At 40.3% G+C, this 19,614-nt stretch overlaps 1 protein-coding gene across 2 annotated transcripts in view; it reads left to right on the forward strand.

The window, feature by feature from the left end:
* Positions 1–11,614: 11,614 nt before the first annotated feature.
* Positions 11,615–19,614, forward strand: part of LOX (lysyl oxidase) — a 55,354-nt gene continuing 47,354 nt past the window's right edge. For both annotated transcript variants that reach the window (XM_083151592.1, XM_083151593.1), the window contains exon 1: positions 11,615–12,432. In XM_083151592.1, the coding sequence (XP_083007718.1) occupies positions 11,769–12,432 (664 nt within the window). In that variant the 5' untranslated portion in view covers positions 11,615–11,768. The remainder of the gene's footprint in view (positions 12,433–19,614) is intronic.

Here is a 19,614-nt window from a genome sequence, read left to right on the forward strand (position 1 = left end):
AAACTAGATATTATTGCAATCTGCAATGGAAGAACAGTTCGGAAATACAAGTGAGTGAACTTTTAGATTGGTGTTAAATTAGACCAATTTCTAAATTTAAAAAAAAATTGGCCTGATGTTATTAACAATAGCTTAAATTAAAGGATAACTACTCCTCACCTCTATGAGGTGAGGTACCGCCGGTGACCACTAGAGACCCTCTCGAAGGATCAAGTTACTCCTTAACAGAAAGTGAAAGCAAAAATGTTTGTTTCAAACTTGTTGGATGTGTGGAGAGAGGGAGCTGTGAAGACAGAGAAGAGAGGTAGGAGCAGATAGGAAATAAGCCGTCATTCTGACAGGCTTTATTTAGTGAATGCAATAAAGTACAACACATAAAGCTCATTAGGCATTGAGATTTAGGAATCTCTTACCTGTGAATCCAGGTGCCTGTTGGGCTGAAAGTGGAGCTGCCGGTCTCTAGGTGCCTTTGATTGAACCAACTCTCGGACTTGTAATTCCACAATCAGAACTAGATCTACTGTAAAAGGAATTGCGCACTGTCTATTTTTCTTTTCTTTATATATATATTGATTGAGATTGTTCTCACGAGTCTTGTCTTATATATTATATTATTTTAAAATAGTGATTATTGATTCATGTGTTTGCATATTTTATTGAAATGTATGAACAACTTGGATATTGTCAAAATAATAAATTATCGATATACATACTACATACTATTTAAATATATATATATGTATATATATATATATAGTTCCAGGGCAAGACCGCACTCACACTTCAAAAGAGTTCAGCAATCTGGGGTGCCAGACAAGGGGAATGTGCTTTGACACACAACCCCAATTATAGTCCGGGAGTATCCACCACAACTTAGGTGGGGGATGTCAGGCACTCACCTTTATAACACAGGAATGAGACTGATTATAAAATCCAATCTGGGCTTTATTGCATCCAATGTAATCAATCAGCAAGAATCATAATGGCTGTATTCCATATGTGCCCCGACGTTTCGGTCCATATAATAGCGGACCTTTATCAAGGAGCTTGGTCAGGTTAAAGTTTCAGCAATCAACGATATAACAGGTGGAAACCCGTGGTGAGAGGAGCAGCAGCTGCTGATTTTGGATCCCTGGAGAGCACATCCAGTTTGACCACCCTATACTGGTTTGAACTTTTGTTCCCAATTGTCACCATATTGGGGGCCAATCTTTCTGAAAAAAATCAGCATTGGATCCCCGGTATGGACACTTTTTGCTACTTGTCAAAATCTATTGTTATTGCCTAAATAAGGATTTACTACATTCAGCGCTTTTTCCGTCAACTGTTCTTGACGATCACCCATACTTAGGATTGGGACCACCACCTCAGAATTACAATTCTTATGAGGCCGTACCATATACGAAGACTAACACTCTAACTGGTTCTGCTTATTTGCTTCCTTCGCCCCTGATGAAGTCACTTCAGTGACAAAACGCATTGTGCCAACAACATTCTATGGAAGTTCAATCACAGATTATGAAATATCAGACATTATACTGAATGTTTTTATTAAAAATGTCATCATTTTTTAATCCCTATTGTGTTACTGCAATTGTTATTAGCGCACTCTGAAACCCTTTTCTTTTATTTCTAAAATCCCTCGGATCCCGCCTAACAAGGGATCTCCCAGAGTTGCTGCTCTTAACCCTTCCTGGCGCGGTAGGGGTTTTTCTTCCTATCTGTTTATATATATATATATATATATATATATATATATATATATATATATATGTGTGTGTATATATTATGTGTGTATATATTATATATAAATATATAAATTCATCTTTCCAGGTATAGTATTAATAGTATTATTTCCAATTCATTCTGCATTTGGGTTCTCACTGCCTTCTAAAGCAATACATGCATCGTAATTTACTCCATAACCACATTATCATCTATATATATATATATATGTCTAGAGTCCGTGAGTCTCCGAAACACTGCTATCTACTGGCAGAGAGTGAAACTATGGGTGAAATTTAATAGGATGAGCGATTCAGAAAGTGAGTGATTTGGTAAGAAATCTCCAGGTTTTTTTTTAAAAGGCAAATCATTCACACTTCAAAATCAAACTGCTTTTGCAGTGTAAATAATTGCCGCTTTAAAAAAACTGGAGATTTCTTACCAAATCTCCCACTTTCTAAATCTCTCCTCCTATTAAATTCCCCCCTACATCTCTTTCTCACACATGCACAAACACAGAAGGTAGCAGACTAGCTTTCGAAGCTTTTGCTTCAAGCGGGCTTACTAGTAGACTATTAGTAGCTAATTGTTTAGGTCATTTAATGTTGTTTAAAATAATTCTTTATATTTTATTATTGTATACTCTTTTACCGAACTGTGTATTTTTGAATGTATAGCCCTTTTATATGCACAAATGCATTTCTTTTTGTACAACAATATTGTAATATAGAAACCAATCTGTATACTTTTTTATGGTAATTTTAACCTTTTAGAGCATATTTACCAATATCTTCGTAACAACTGACCATAAATGGATTCAATTGTGTTTTACTCACTATTTATAATGATCAATTTGAGGACTATTGCCCACAATAATAGTAGAAAATGGGCACTTAGTAATAGAGAGCCTCTAGTGTCCAAACAAGGAGGCTGTCTGTCACAGGCAAAATTGGCCATCCTTCTTCTAGAAAAACTAAGAAAATGGCAGCCATCCTTGTGCTGCATTAGGCTCTATTAGTCCTATTTTTGGTAACAACAGTGCTGTTCGTGAGCTCACACGATATTGGCAAAACCTTGCGTATGCGGGATAATGGGCAAAATGATGGCACCCGTAAAATAACCAGAATTCCATAGAAGGTAATGGCAATTAGTTGTTATGATATAAATAGTGTCTCTGTATGCCATATCTGTATCCTCCTGATGAATTCTAACCCACGATAATGGGCGTGAGAGACGAAACGTGTCAACGTTTTTTTCTGCTCTGCACCAGCATCCTTGTTTTTACTCTGCTATGTGTAAGAATAGTTTAATTTTTATTATTTCGCATTTTGGGACAATGCTGATTGGCTGGACGTTTATCACTCTTTATCACCCTCGCGTTTATCTATTTTTAAGGCTTGATACATCTGCCCTTATATGCCAAGCTGGCACCATAACCAAACTGTCAGTCATTCTCAGCAGCATTACTATCTTCATAGGTAAGAATGGGGGTTGACTTTTATATGCAACTTGCTCTGCAATATACTGTAACTCTCCAGTGCAATGTGAAGGCTGAATCATTTTGCTCCCAGAACAGCTGAAATATGCACCATACTAATCTGCACAGGCCTTAATTTATTTATTTATTTATTTGCAGTTTCTTATATAGCGCAGCAGATTCCGTTGCGCTTTACAATAGTAGACAGTGATAAAACAAACTGGGTAACAGACAGACTTGGAGGTTAGAGGGCCCTGCTGCAAGCTTACAATCTATTAGGTATATAGGAGGGAAACACAAGGACAGGCATCAGTAATAGCATAGCAGTCCCACCAAGTTACCAATCCAGAAGGGAAGCTATATAATACATAAGTGCCTCAGAGGGTTATGCGTGTAGAACTTAAATATGATAGGCTTGCCTGAAGAGGTGAGTTTTCAGGGAACGCTTGAAAGTTTGGAGGCTAGCGGAGAGTCTAATTGTGCATGGAAGGGCATTCCATAGGATGGGAGCAGCCCGATGAAAGTCCTGTAATAGTGAATGGGAGCTAGTGATCCGCTCAGATGAGAGACGCAAATCTTGTGCAGAGCGGAGTGGTCGAGATGGGAGATATTTTGTGATAAGTGCAGAGATGTATGCTGGTGCAGTATGGTTAATAGCTTTATATGCAAGTAGAAGTGTTTTATATTGAATACGGTAATATACAGGCAACCAATGGAGGGACTGGCAGAGCGGATCAGCAGACGATGAGCGTCTTGCAAGGAAGATCAGCCTAGCAGCAGCATTTAAAATGGATTGCAGTGGTGAGAGTCTGTTCTTGGGAAGACCAGTTAGGAGACTATTGCAATAATCAATGCGGGATATAATGAGTGCATGGATAAGAAATTTAGTAGTGTCTTGTGTGAGATACGGTCGTATTTTGTATATGTTTTTTAGATGCATGTAACATGATTTGGAGACAGATTGAATGTGGGGAACAAAGGACAGGTCAGAGTCGAGGGTGACCCCTAAGCAACGAGCTTGTGGGGAGGGGTAGATTGTCGAGTTGTCAACAGTGATGGAGATATCAGGATGGTAACTGTTCTTAGTTGGCGGGAATATAAGTAATTCAGTTTTGGAAATATTGAGTTTGAGTTGGCGAGAAGACATCCAAAATGAGATGGCAGAGAGACATTCAGAGACTCGGCCCAAAACCACTGGTGACAACTCTGGGGTTGATAGATAGATTTGAGTATCATCCGCATATAAGTGATACTGAAATCCCAAACAGCTGATTAGTTTGCCAAGCGAGGAGGTATAGATTGAGAAAAAGCAGAGGACCTAAGACTGAACCTTGCGGAACTCCGACTGACAGAGGTAGTGAAGAGGAAGTAGAGTCAGAGAAGCAAACAGTGAAAGAGCGATCAGATAGGTAAGATGTGAACCAGGAAAGGGCTGTATCATTAAGACCTAGGGAGTGTAGTGTTTGTAAAAGGAGAGTGTGATCCACAGTGTCAAATGCAGCAGAAAGATCTAGGAGAATAAGCAGTGAGTAATGGCCTTTAGACTTAGCTGCTACCAGATCATTCACCACTTTAGTCAGTGCTGTCTCAGTGGAGTGTTGAGAGCGAAAGCCTGACTGAAGCAGGTCTAATAGGGTGTTGGAGTTAAGAAAGTTTGTTAGGCGAGAGTAGACAAGTCTCTCGAGTAGCTTGGAGAGGCATGGGAGCTGAGAGATAGGACGATAGTTAGAGAGAGAGTTAGGGTCAGAATTGTGTTTTTTTCAGAATGGGAGTAATCGCTGCATGTTTGAGCAGAGACGGAAAAGTACCAGTAGCAAGAGAGAGATTGCAGATTTTAGTTAAGGTTGGAATAAGCACAGGAGATAGATTTTAATGACTTGTGCAGGTATAGGATCAAGAGGAGAGTTAGTAGAGTAGGAGGATAAGAAGAGTGCGGATACTTCCTTTTCATTTGTGGGCTCAAACGAAGAGAAAGTGCAAGAGGGTTCACGTGTGGCAGAAAGAGGGTTAGAGATTGTGGAGCATACCATTTCATCTCGGATGTTATCAATCTTGTCCTTAAAGTAGGAGGCAAGTTCTTGTGCACTGATGGTAGCCGGTGGGGGAGGAGGGGGAGGGTACAGAAGAGACTTAAAGGTGTAAAAAAGTCGCTTAGGGTTGGTGGCATGAGAAGAGATGAGAGATTGGTAGTATGTTTGTTTGGCCGTGTCCAAAGCCTTGCAGTAGGAGTGGTAGCTAGTCTTATATGTGAGGAAATCAGTAATATTACGAGATTTACGCCATTGGCGTTCAACTTTACGTGACTGATTTCGTAGTTGTCTTGTTGTATTGGAGTGCCACGGTTGGCATCTAAGCCTACGTGGGGTATAATGGGTAGCTGGAGCCACTTCATCAAGGGCTGTTTCAAGAGTCTGGTAGAGGTGGGAAACAGCAGAGTCAGGAGAGGTAAATGTAGAAATTAGTGAGAGCTGTTGTTGCAGGGAGGTGGAAAGTTGTGGAAAATTAATAGCATTAGTATTTCTGCGGGTTAGAGTAGGCTTGCATGATTTCTGTGTCAGTGAGCTTGAGGTAATGGAGGAGAGTGAGAGAGTAATGAGATTGTGATCAGAGAGAGGGAAGGGAGTGTTAGTAAAATCAGAGACTGAGCACAGCCTGGTGAAAACGAGGTCAAGGCAGTGGCCTTCCTCGTGAGTAGCGGCGTCGGACCACTGGGAGAGGCCAAGAGAGGAAGTTAGAGAGAGGAGTTTGGAGGCATGCAGAGATGGTGGACTGTCAATAGCAATGTTGAAGTCACCCAGGATGATAGTGGAGATGTCAGAGGATAAGAATGGGGGAGCCATGCAGAGAATGCCTTAACGTCCAAAATGTCTGTACACATGTGGAATAAAAAATACAAACCAAGGCATGCCTAAAAATAATTTCTTACCAATATGCAGAGTTGCAAAACTCTTTCCTTCAGGGCAAGAAAGGAAATTGTTGTGAGGAAGGCCAGGTCACATGATTTACAGGAGGTCACATGATATTGAAGTTGGCATCTCTGAACAATGTTTAATCGTGGTCTAATTCTCTAGTTCTAGTTTTATGGCTCATGAAGCTTCATCTCATGCTCCAGATTACAATAAGTAGTAAAGATCATTGATACAAACTCAAAACAATGAGAGCTGGGGTCGATGGAGTGTACAGTTGAGGAAAGGACCAAAAAGACATAAAGAATGAATAACCCAAGGTGAAGGTTTGGGGTCAAGGCTCGGGGAGTCACATGACCATTATTACCCATCACAGTTAAAGTAACTAACTTGTTACTTTAATTGATTTGCAAATACAATAAATAGGATTGTGCCTATCCCATATTCAGCAATGGAGTCTACCGATTCTGAACACCTTCTTCAAGCTCCGCCTTTATGTAAAATGTTGCCCCATAGATGCTGTTACCTTGCACTTCTCAATTTAAGCATGTATGGAGGGTAGTCTTTACAAAACCACATTGATGCTGGTGAGTTTCATCCTAAAAAGTATGTGACTCATTGCCTGGGAATGATAGCAAAAACAAAATGTGATATACAGAATTTACAGTTATAAAATGCATTAGCAAATGTTATCATTTAGCAAAACAGTTCAACTGGAGCTGTTGATTTGTAACAGATTTGGTATCTTTTCTCAGAAAACATTTGAACAGCCGGACTGTTCCTTTTCCTGTTTCTCCGCAAAGCTACAAACATCTTAAAAGCAAAGTAAAGCATTCAAGGGATTATTTATTATTTTTTGCGTAACCACCCCCCTTCCCCCTGCAATTACCATTATCACTGTGTACTGGGACAAACCAGAATGAAGTGTGGTGGGTATTTATAGTTGCAGTCATTTTGAGATATGGGCTACTTGTAATTACTTACCAAATCAATTAACTTCCATTTACAGACCCGGCCAAATTCGTCCCATTGCTAATGGTGCAGAATCACCCTTCAAATGCCAAACTTTTTGCCTTAAAAAAGCGATTTTCACCAAGCTTTTCACCTGCTCAGAGGTGGTGAAATGAAATTAGCAGTAAATTTAGAATGTTTTTTTTGCAGACTATTGAATAGCTAAATAACATGGTTCATTATAAACGCCCCATTTTTATATTGGAAAATGCCATCAGAAAGCTGGTTCAGCGATTATTCTTTTGCTATGGCAGTGTTAATAGTAAATGCTAAAATAAATGTATCTTATTTGTACAAGAATGTCATAAAGTTTTGTATAAACAAAAGCTAAGTGCCTGGATAGTGTTATAATTAAAGTATAATTAACTGCAAACATCTGTTGTTTTTCCTCTTTAGTAATCAAATGTGATTTTTTTTTCTTATGCAGTCCAAATGGAAATATTAATTAAACAATGCAAACCGATCTCGGGATGAAGTTCAGGCCCTTCGGTCTTTTCTACACTACACCTAAACCCTTCATTACCCCCTCCAGTTGCTTCTCCCTGAGGGACACACCTACAGTATATCACCCACCTGGTCAATGTATTTGTCTCATTTGACATATACCCTGTTCACTTCAAGCACCCTATGGTTTACCCCATTTTCAACTTACTTGACCCCTCCACTCCTCTCCAACTATACAGTAGTCTCATCACTTTCTTTCCTTTTGCCTCTAAGCAGGAGGGTATAGAACTGTCTCACCATGCATTCTTTATGTGACCCACTCCAATTTGCTTTCCACTTCATTCCATTAAAAGTTCCCTCTCCAAGCTATATTGATTTCCGATATTACTTATTGTATACTGTATTCAGATAATATGCCAACTACTTTTCCTCTCTTTTTATCTCTCTCACTCTCTCGTGCTTTCTCTCTCCTCTTACAGGTCACGTCCTTTCTTTCAGCCATCTCCTACTGAATGTCTCAAAGTTTCTTGAAACTTAGGGGTATATTTAAAAAGCGCTAAAAAAAGAAGAGTGAATGTTGCCCATAGCAACCAATCACATTCTGGCTATAATTTTCAAGGATGCTATAGAGAAATGTTAGGTAGAATCTGATTGGTTGCTATGGACAACATCACCACTTTTTATTTTTAGAAGCTTTACTAAATGTACCTCTTAATATCTACTAAATAATCATCTTTCAAGTCAAAGCCCCTTCCTCTCCCACTCTCTGTGTTAAATGTTTTGAGTGTCCTATTGTATGTTTAACCATTTGTAAACCAATTTAGTGGAAAAGTGGACTCTAGAGGGCTTGCATTGCTCACAACACTTTTGGCACAGTTACTATTCTCAATCGTAGTTGGTGTGGATGGTAAGTGAGATGGAAAAATGAAAAAGAAAAACTTGTCAATTATGTATGGGCCAACCATTGTCATGTCCACCTTTCGAACCTGTTGACTTTAAGCACTGTTGCTCTTTAACATGTGGACCTTTTGACTATGCCAACCATGACCATGTCCACCTTTTGTATCTGTTGACCTAATTTACATATGGGGCCACCATCATCTATACCACTGTCGGCGTGCCATTCACCATGGTGTGCTGATAATGTGGCACACATTCGTGTGAGATACTTGCGCACCCCATTTGCGGCAATGGATGTGTGCCAGCCACATAGATGATGGCGGCTCCATCTGTATGTCAACCATATTGACTACTGACTTCTTGTCTGTCGACTAATCACTGTAGACCTACAGTATCATCTGGAACCCAAATAGTTTATTCTATTCATGTCTGGCCTTCCCAACTTCCACTGCACCCTTATCCAGTCTATCTGAAATCTGATGCCCCTTCTTTTCCTCTCTCATCGCTCTGCCTCTGCTGCTCCTCATTGCCAGGACTGTCCAGCATTATGGAACATTTGTGCCACTTTACTATATAAATAAACAATAATAAAATAAATGGTTGTAATTTCATATATCAGCTAAAAGAGATGTGGGCTGTAGTGGAGTACTAAAGTGAGACTGAAGGACTAATTCATATTTGTTCACACATGCCTGATCAGCAGCGATTCTCCAGACTTGTTGTAGTTACTGATTATCACAAGCAAATCTGCCTTCCAGAAATGAATACAGATGCCCACCAGAGCCATTGTAAAGTCCTTGGCAACTATGCACACATACAGTAGGAGCCCATCTCATCTATCTTCCTTAGGCCATGGCTCACCATGGCTAGCCATGGCTATCCTATTGTTCTCAGCTGCAATACAATACATAGAACAATAGAATAGGGGATTAGCAGAGTAATCCAATTACTCACTTAATCCTATTATAGAGATAGATGGCAGTGGCTCCCACTGTACTGTATGCTGTATCGTTACACTAACTAGAAACATCAACATCTCGTGTCAGTATATAGACACGGAGATCGGCCGTGGCAATAATGATGCTGACACAAAGTTTCTTTGATTGATTGCAGCTGAAGGCACATACATACCTCAGAAATGGCTGTAGCTCTCCTGCGTTTTTGCCGTTGCTCCCGGTTACTTCTCAAAAGAGCCTATCCTGTCTACGATAAATCCTCACTGTTAGCAGCATCACAAATCTACTAAACCAATGCCAGTTGCGTGAACATTGGCATGGTGTACAAACTTGAATGAGTTCTGAGAGGAAGGAGTCTGGTACTCGCTCACTGACAGTAATATGCATTGATTATATCATTATGAATTGAATAAAAATGAAGCAATGTCTGTAGGCCACATTCATGCCAGCGTCTACACAACACGTAAGTGAGCGCTTACAATTCCTGGATGATCAGTGTCAGCCAGGGCCAACTCATTAATCTGTGTACAGAGCGGTCCACAGTTTCCTAAATGTAAATATGTATTTACTTGATTTCTTGGAATACAACTCGCCCACTTTTCACACTAAACATACTGTACTTTCTCTTGCATCATATTAAATATCTCAGATTGTAAGACCTTTTCCATATCACGTACACTTCTGATTATCCTCTTGTGAAATCTTTATAGCCCATTTGATTTTGACTTTTATACGTTATGATTGCCTATTGTATTGGCAATCTATGATTCTCACATATATCTCTGATTTGTGCATATAACTGTTTATCATTAATTCATATGAGATATTTGTGCGTGTCTGGAGATATCCCCTCTTGGTAACGCTACTCATACATAGTCTCAATACATATGGGGTCATTTACCAGTACCACTTTAACTAATAATATCAGATTGTGAGCACCAGTCTTGAAACCCATGATTGCAATTTACTATTGTCAGGCATAAAGGACCTTTATTTCTTTGAACTCTCATTGTTTAGGTGTCCATGGTGTCTTCTGCACTGGTTATTCTAACGGGGGCTAACAAGGAAAGCAGATACAAACAGATCACCTTCTTTCTCTCCAGAGACCAGTTCCACATCTTGTGCTCTCATTTATCTGTTCACTGCCACTTGGCACACAGATGAACAGTTAAACCTAGTGGCTCCTGTATAGTCATAGGAAGTGCTTTTCTCTTGTACTTTTTATTTCTCTTTACTCTGATGCACTTTTACTTGCAATTAGTGGGCAATAGCAGGAGCCACTAAATAGGGTGACATTCAGTTGAATTATATCTATTTACCTATCTATCTATCTATCTATCTATCTATATACACATATACATATATATATATATATATATATATATATATATACACACACACACATGTATGTATTTAACATATTGACATATTGTGCCCATTCCTCATATATTAGCCAAAGCTTACATCATCAGGATACCTAATTGATGTATGACAACTGCCTATACTTTCTAATCATTTTCCCAGTTAGGCTGTTACATTTTAATATTGGCGTATTTATAAATGATAGTCATAGTGGGTCTCTTTGGGTGGTTAGTACCCTATTTTACATATACAATTTATATTTTAACTATCCATTTTTAATAAGAGTGCCCAAAGTCATTTCATTTTCTATTATTGTCTACATAACATCCTGAGCTGGAATTGGGCAGGGTGCGAACATCCTCCAGGTGTTGGGTCTTGGAAGTACACTGTCAGCATCCTACATATGCAATTACGGTTACACTGATTAATCCAAAACATCCTAAATGCTATTTGCATAGTATCCCTAAATAGTGAATGCTCAAGTGTGTGGGCTTCCTACCCTCCACCATCATCACAATGAACTAACACATTACGGTATCTACAGAACCAAATCTCTGATAACCTACAGTACAGTCATAATAGATTTTACATTTACTATAGCTGTCTGGGATAGATTTCCCCTTCTCTGTTTATGTTTCTGTATGGCCTCAATAGTCAGATTTTGGAAGATATGTTAAGCTGCATGTTCTCAATCGCATTATGGGAACAAAAAACAAGGTGGCAGCCATCCAGTAAACCTTGTATAACTTTTATAAAATGTGCCAGAAACTTTAAAAACTCCCATCACTCCTCCCCTCTTCTCACAAGTACTAGCACCAACAAAGCCACAGAAAGATGAGAAGTGCCTTGCTCGTCTCTCTTTCCTGAAAGACGTGCTGCTACCCTTTAATTTACAGTATCAGCTCAAACTCCTACGTCTTATAGGCTTTCAAGATTTAGGTTTAACTTTTAATTGAGCCCTAGATACTTCACATTACAATCGAAAGAATGGGCTGTATAAAGGGTAGTATACTTTTATTGCAGCTTGCTGTGTTCTTCTTATTGCACTGCATTTTACAAAGCACCTGCCAGGACCAGAGGATAGCCAGCGACCCAAATGTTTCATGGAGGCAGAGAGTGCAGTGGCAGAACAATGGGAGAGTGTACAGCCTGCTGAGCCGGGGTTCTGAGTACCAGCCTCCCAGGAGGAGAGCTCCTGCATCCAGTGCATCTCAGAGCCATTTGCTGGTTCTTAGCAGCAGGAATAGCACATCATCAGGAGTCTCAGAAAGACCACAACTTTCCAGAACCGAACAACCCCAGACTGAAGTCCGACAAACCACAAGCACACAGCAGGCAAATCGATCTGCCGGTCGTCTCTGGTTCCAGGCTGGCAGATCTAGGAGCCAAGGAGAGGATGCACCTGGAAGACAGAGAAACAGACAAGAAAGTGCTGCAGATAGTAGACAGGACTCACATGCACAGCAATCCCAGAGAGTTAATGAAACTACAGGACCCAGAGCCAGGCTGGACATGATGCAAGGAGATGATCCATACAACCCTTACAAATACAGTGATGACAATCCCTATTACAACTACTATGACACCTATGACAGGCCAAGGCAATCTGACAGACAGAGACCTGGCTATGGTACTCGATATCATCAGTATGGTAAGGAAAAGGAACGTGTGGACGAGTGTCATGCAATAATAGATACATTTATATGTTACATATGAATTATCGTATATACTATTGTTCATTTTTATTTTAATAAGTACATTTGAGATTACTTTAAGAAATAAACGCAGCCTCATGGGGATCCCTGTATAGGTTTAGCCATCTACATTCAGTACAGACGATGTGAACTTACTAATGTTCCCTTGACATATATGTGCAGCTATACTCTGCATGAAATAAACATGTTGCGACAGTGCAATAGATGTAACACAAATTTATATCAGTTATTTAAATGAATACTTGCATAGAATTCCAGCTTTCAGAATCACTGGTTAATCCCGACCTCATTGTAACATGATCTGCAGAAAGGGTGCACTGAGGATATAGCATCCCACAAACTTCTGCAAGTTATATTTAGAAACATCCAACAAAGAGACCGGCAAGGAATTACGTAGTCATTTTTACAAATGAACAGATTAAAAATATGCATTATATTGCTCATACAGCAGTGAGTATTTGTCATGAAATCACGAATGTATTGTATATAGCAAGGCAGAGCTTTCAGTAAGATAAAATAGAAAAGAAGACTGCGTGCGTGTACCCTCAGGTTAGCTTTAGCATTTTGTTATATACAGAAATATGATGGTATTCCGGAATGAATGTTAAAATGGAGAGACGGGTTGACATTTAATAGGATGCAATTTTTAGTAAGGTTCTGAAATAACACAAAATTGCATTTTTTCAAATCGACTATTTAATGAGATGCGAATTTGCGGGTGAAAAGTGCGATAAGGTGCAAATTTCAGTCATGAACATGTGCAAGTTTTAGTCATGAAAATGTATGAATAAGTGGACATGTGCGATTTCTTAGACATGTTATTGTGCGTGTTTTGTAGAAAAAACTGCCTGTGGTCCCCCTCCTGAGTTCAAGAGCCAGTCCTGGTTCCCAAAATAAGGGGGGGGGTGTCCTCCATATTTTGACAACCAGTAGTGGGTCCAAACAGCCAACAGGGTAATGACACAGTCGGGGGAAACATTTTATGCAGGTTCCCCTAGCCAAAGAATTCATCCGTGGCTGGTCACCCTGGGCAGGGACCCTGGAGGAGTGGGGAACCCCCAATAAAGGGGTCCCCCCTGCAGAGTTACTCCTGTCCATACTGAAGCCCGTGGCTGTCCCTGGTGCCTCTGAACTTTGGGTACTGGGCTATTGTAAATGAAAGATAAACCTATTGGGTTCTGCTGTGGATCTATGAGTCCCAGCAAGCCTGGGCCACATACTGGGACTTGGAGAACCACCGATATCTGTGCATGTGAAGACGCGGCGAGCATTCTGTTTGCCAGGTGCATGCACCCTACATAGCAGGCGGGTGGCAGAGATGGGCGGGGGGTGCCGGGCAGCCCCATTACCATAAACGCCCAGCTTTTCATGGGCTGTGAGGCCATGACGCGGGGGGGGGGGGGGCATCTGACATCACCGGATGTCAGTTTCCTGCCCTGCCCTTGCACAGGGTGCCCCCAGTTTAGAGACACCATATAGGTGTCTCTGAACTGCGAGTGCTGGAGAAATCATGTTTAGAGGTATGCAGAAGTCCATTCCAATGACTACTATACAAGCCCATTTTATACAAGTCCCATTTTGAGATGAGTCTCATCATGTAGATTCCCACTATTGAGAACATTGATCAAAGCTTGGAGAGAGGAGGGGTGGAGAGAGATAAAGTACTAACCAATCAAAAATTTTCCCTTATGGCAAACACTATAACGCTCTATGGGGTTCAAGCTCACGTTCATTTTGCTGCTGTCCAGTACAAAATGATTATATTAGATTATTGCTGACGTGCTGTCAGCCAATGAGGCTTTACGGAAGCATTACAAATTTCAAATACATAAATAGTAAACGTATAATTAAGGACAACATAGGCCCACTAACCGATATCAATGGAAAAAGTTTTACGGAGGACAAGGGAAAAGCAGAACTGTTAAATGAGTTCTTCTCATCAGTGTTTACTAAGGGAGAGCAGACTGTGGAACGCACACATACCACAAATGGGATGAACAAGCCGGACCTCAATATTGAATTCTCTAATAAGGAAATAATATTGAGGCTCAGCAAAATCAAAACAAATAAATCACCTGGGCCAGATGGGATTCATCCTAGGGTACTAATGGAATTAAGGGAGGAATTAGCTTCCCCTCTACATTATATCTTTGATAATTCACTATCATCAGGAAAGGTACCAAAAGACTGGAGAATAGCAGAGGTAGTGCCATTATTCAAAAAAGGAAAAAAGGAGTATCCCGCTAATTACAGACCTGTTAGTTTAACATCAATAGTGGGTAAACTATTTGAAGGATTTTTAAGAGATGGTATCCAGGAATATTTAGACCTTCATAGTTTACTCAGTAATAACCAGCATGGGTTCGTGAAAAATCGTTCATGCCAAACTAATCTACTTGGTTTCTATGAAGAGGTTAGCAAAAACCTTGATAATGGAAACGCTGTAGATGCGATTTTCCTAGATTTTGCTAAAGCCTTCGACACAGAACCACATAAAATCTAAAATCTGCAATCTCTCTCTTACTACTGGTACTTTTCCTTCTCTGCTCAAACATGCAGTGATAACTCCTATTCTTAAAAAAACAGAATTCTGACCCTAACTCTCTCTCTAACTATCGTCCTATATCTCAGCTCCCATGCCTCTCCAAGCTACTGGAGAGACTTGTCTACTCTCGCCTCACAAACTTTCTTAACTCTAACACCCTATTAGACCCACTTCAGTCAGGCTTTCGCTCTCAACACTCCACTGAGACAGCACTGACTAAAGTGGTGAATGATCTGGTAACGGCTAAGTCTAAAGGCCATTACTCACTACTTATTCTTCTTGATCTTTCTGCTGCATTTGACACCGTCGATCACTCTCTTCTCTTACAAACACTACACTCCCTAGGTCTTAATGATACAGCCCTTTCCTGGTTCACATCTTACCTATCTGATCGCTCTTTCAGTGTTCGCTTCTCTAACTCTACTTCCTCTTCATTACCTCTGTCAGTCGGAGTTCCGCAAGGTTCAGTCTTAGGTCCTCTGCTTTTCTCAATCTATACCTCCTCTCTTGGCAAACTAATCAGCTCTTTTGGATTTCAGTATCACTTGTATGCTGATGATACTCAAATCTATCTATCAACCCCAGAGTTGTCACCAGTGGTTTTGGGTCGAGTCTCTGATTGTCTCTCTGCCATCTCATCTTGGATGTCTTCTCGCCAACTCAAACTCAATATTTCCAAAACGGAATTACTTATATTCCCGCCAACTAAGAACAGTTACCATCCTGACATCTCCATCGCTGTTGACAACTCGATAATCTACCCTACCCCACAAGCTCGTTGCTTAGGCATCATCCTTGACGCTGAACTGTCCTTTCTTCCCCACATTTAATCTGTCTTCAAATCATGTTACATGCATCTAAAAAACATACTCAAAATACGACCCTATCTCACACAAGACACTACCAAATCTCTTATCCATGCACTCATTATATCCCGCATTGATTATTGCAATAGTCTCCTAACTGGTCACCACTGCAATCAATTTTAAATGCTGCTGCTAGGCTGCTCTTCCTTGCAAGACGCTCATCGTCTGCTGATCTGCTCTGCCAGTCCCTCCATTGCTTGCCTGTATATTACCGTATTCAATATAAAACACTTCTACTTGCATATAAAGCTATTAACCATACTGCATATATCTCTGCACTTATTATAAAATATCTCCCATCTCGACCACTACGCTCTACACAAGATCTGCGTCTCTCTTCTGCACGGATCACTAGCTCCCATTCACTATTACAGGACTTTCATCGGGCTGCTCCCATCCTATTGAATGCCCTTCCACGCATATTAAGACTCTCCACCACTCTCCAAACTTTCAAGCGTTCCCTAAAAACTCACCTCTTCAGGCAAGCCTATCATATTTAAGTTCTACATGCATAACCCTCCGAGGCACTTATGTATTATATAGCTTCCCTTCTGGACTTGTAACTTGGTGGGACTGCTATGCTATTACTGGTGCCTGTCCTTGTGTTTCCCCCCTATATCCCTATAGATTGTAAGCTTGCAGCAGGGCCCTCCTACCTCCAAGTCTGTCTGTTGTTGCCCAGTTTGTCTTATCACTGTCTACTATTGTAAAGCGCAACGGAATCTGCTGCGCTATATAAGAAACTGTAAATAAATAAATAAATAAGAGGTTGATAAATAAAATGGAGGACATGGGATTAGGGGCAAATATCTGTAGATGGGTAGGGAACTGGCTGTGTAATAGAGAACAAAGAGTGGTCGTGAATAGTGCCGTATCTAATATGATACCAGTACTAAGTGGAGTGCCACAGGGTTCGGTTCTTGGGCCCATTTTATTTAACATTTTTATTAACGATATTGGGATGGGGTTACTCAGCAATGTATCCATCTTTGCGGATGATACAAAACTGAGCAGAGTTATTAAATCATCAGAAGATGTCACCACGCTTCAAAATGATCTTGACAATCTAGATGAGTGGGCAAAAAAGTGGAAGATGAGGTTCAATGTGAACAAATGCAAGGTCATGCACCTTGGGAGACATAACCAGTGTGCTAGTTATAACCTAAGTGGGGATGAATTGGGTAAATCAGTACTCGAAAAGAATCAAGGAGTCCAAATAGACAACAAACTGGGGTGTAGTGCTCAATGTAATAGAGCAACAAAAAAGGCCAACAAAATTCTCGCATGTATTAAAGGGGGCATGGAAACTAGGGATTCAAAAGTAATTATGCCTCTGTACAAATCATTGGTTAGACCGCACCTCGAATACGCAGTGCCGTTCTGGGCCCCGCACTATAAAAAGGACATCATAGAATTAGAAAAAATCCAAAGAAGAGCAACAAAGCTTATTAGGGGAATGGAGAATTTAAACTATGAGGAAAGATTAAACAATTTGGGACTATTTACACTAGAGAAAAGACGTTTAAGGGGGATATGCTCAACATGTATAAATATATTAGGGGCCAATATAAGGAACTGTCAAACACCCTTTTTTCTACTAGAAAGGAATCTAGGACGCGAGGGCACGAGTTTAGATTAGAAGAAAAAAGATTTTGTTCATCTATAAGAAAAAGTTTCTTTACAGTCAGAGCAGTCAAACTTTGGAACTCTCTTCCTGGAGAAGTGGTGTCGGCAGACACTATAAATATGTTTAAAATAAGGTTGGATAAACATTTATTGGTTAAACATCCATGGGTACGAATAAGTAACAAAATCTGTCTTTAAAATATCATAACATACTATACAACAAGGGATAAGCTACTAAAAAAATAGGTTGAACTAGATGGACGCAAGTCTTTATTCAGCCTCACCTACTATGTAACTATATATCAGAGTGATGGCTGAGTAGCAGATGAGAAGAACACTACCTATTTAATGTTTGATAATGATCACTTACCAAGACTTCACTACTACACCTATTTTTCTTGGGTGACTTGTAGCTGGTGACATTTTACACAGGCCATGAAGTATAAAGTAGAATTTAGCCTTAGCTGGCCATTATACAGTACAGAATCCAATCTAATGACCATTATGTCATGAAGTTACCCATCAGTTGCCTATCTAGTGACATGCGTACCTTGCAGGAACATCTAAATCCATGGTCCCCAAACGGTCTTCAAGGACCCCTAAAAGCTCATGTTTTCCAAGTCATTTGGTAACAATTGGTTATGCACAGTGCACCTGCCGAGTGACCTGGAAAACATGGTCTATTAGGGGTCTATGAGAACCGAGTTTGATAACCACTGTTCTAAATCAACAGTATTGTCATTCTTTATTGAGAAAGTGCTACATATTGCTGTATTTTATTGTGACACAATATAGCAATAACAATAAAGCTAGCTCTGCTCAAATGAGCTTAGAATCTAAGAAATGGGGATCATATGATATACTGTATGAGGTAGCAGAATAATAAAATAGATACTGGATAGACCATATGACTGTTAAGTCAAAAATAATATGACAAATTTAAAAGCAGCTACTGGTGACTAACATTACTATGCAGCTAACTTTATCGGGGTATGGTTGGAATAAGAGACTTTGGTATCTAAAAGTTAAAATATTAATATTTCTACCCCTTACTAATGATCTTTTTCTGCCCCCTCCCCTCTTCTGGTTCTTGAGGAATCTGTCACTTTTGTGCTGCACAAGAATGCTTGTAGTTATCTGTGAGCTAGGAGTACCTGGGTCAACCTCAGTGTATTGCTTTTGCGTCATGCTCACAGTTGGAAATCAGGACTTTTTTTTGTCCATGTTCAGCAGAGAAAAGGGAGGGCAACAGCAAATACATTTAAACTCATATGCCGATGGGGGGAATCCAGACAGGGGTCTGGTAAGTATACTTACCAGCCAACAGGAACCACCACACCCTTACCCTTTCTCAGTGCAGACTTAACCCTTTACTTGGCAGCCTAACCTTACCCCCACTTCTAAGTGCCTGACTCTCCCTCCCACAGCCTAACGCTAACCTTCACACCCCCGCAGCTTATCCCTAAATCCCCCCAGGTGCCTAATTCTAAACTCCCCCCCCCCACCGTCCCATCTCGCAACTTCCATGCACCTCCAAACTACTTATCGAACAACTTATTGGACCCGCTTCAGTCAGGCTTTCATTCCCAACACTCCACAGAGACAGCACTGACTAAAGTTGTGAATGATCTGGTCTAATGATCTAAGTCTAAAGGCCAGTACTCACTATATATTCTTCTTGATCGCTCTGCTGCTTTTAACACTGTTGACCACACACTTCTCAAACAAACACTACAATCCCTAGGTCTTGAAGACACAGCTCTCTCTTGGTTCTCATCCTACCTATCTAACCACTCCTTTAACGTTCGTTTCTCTGATTCTACCGCCTCTTCGCTACCTCTATCAGTTGGAGTACCACAGGGTTCAGTCTTAGGTCCTCTGCTTTTTCTCAATTTATACCTCATCTCTAGGCAAACTAATCAGCTCCTTTGTATTTCAGTATCATCTGTATGTGGATAATACTCAGCTCTACCTATCCTCCCCAGTCTCCATCTGTATTGGGCTGTGTCTCTGAGTGCCTTTCTGCTGTTTCATCCTGGATGTAATCTCGCCCCGTCAAACTGAATATTTCTAAAACAGAA

The sequence above is a fragment of the Crinia signifera genome, chromosome 1 (assembly GCF_055691185.1).
Source record: "Crinia signifera chromosome 1, ASM5569118v1, whole genome shotgun sequence".
Taxonomy (NCBI): Eukaryota; Metazoa; Chordata; class Amphibia; order Anura; family Myobatrachidae; genus Crinia; species Crinia signifera.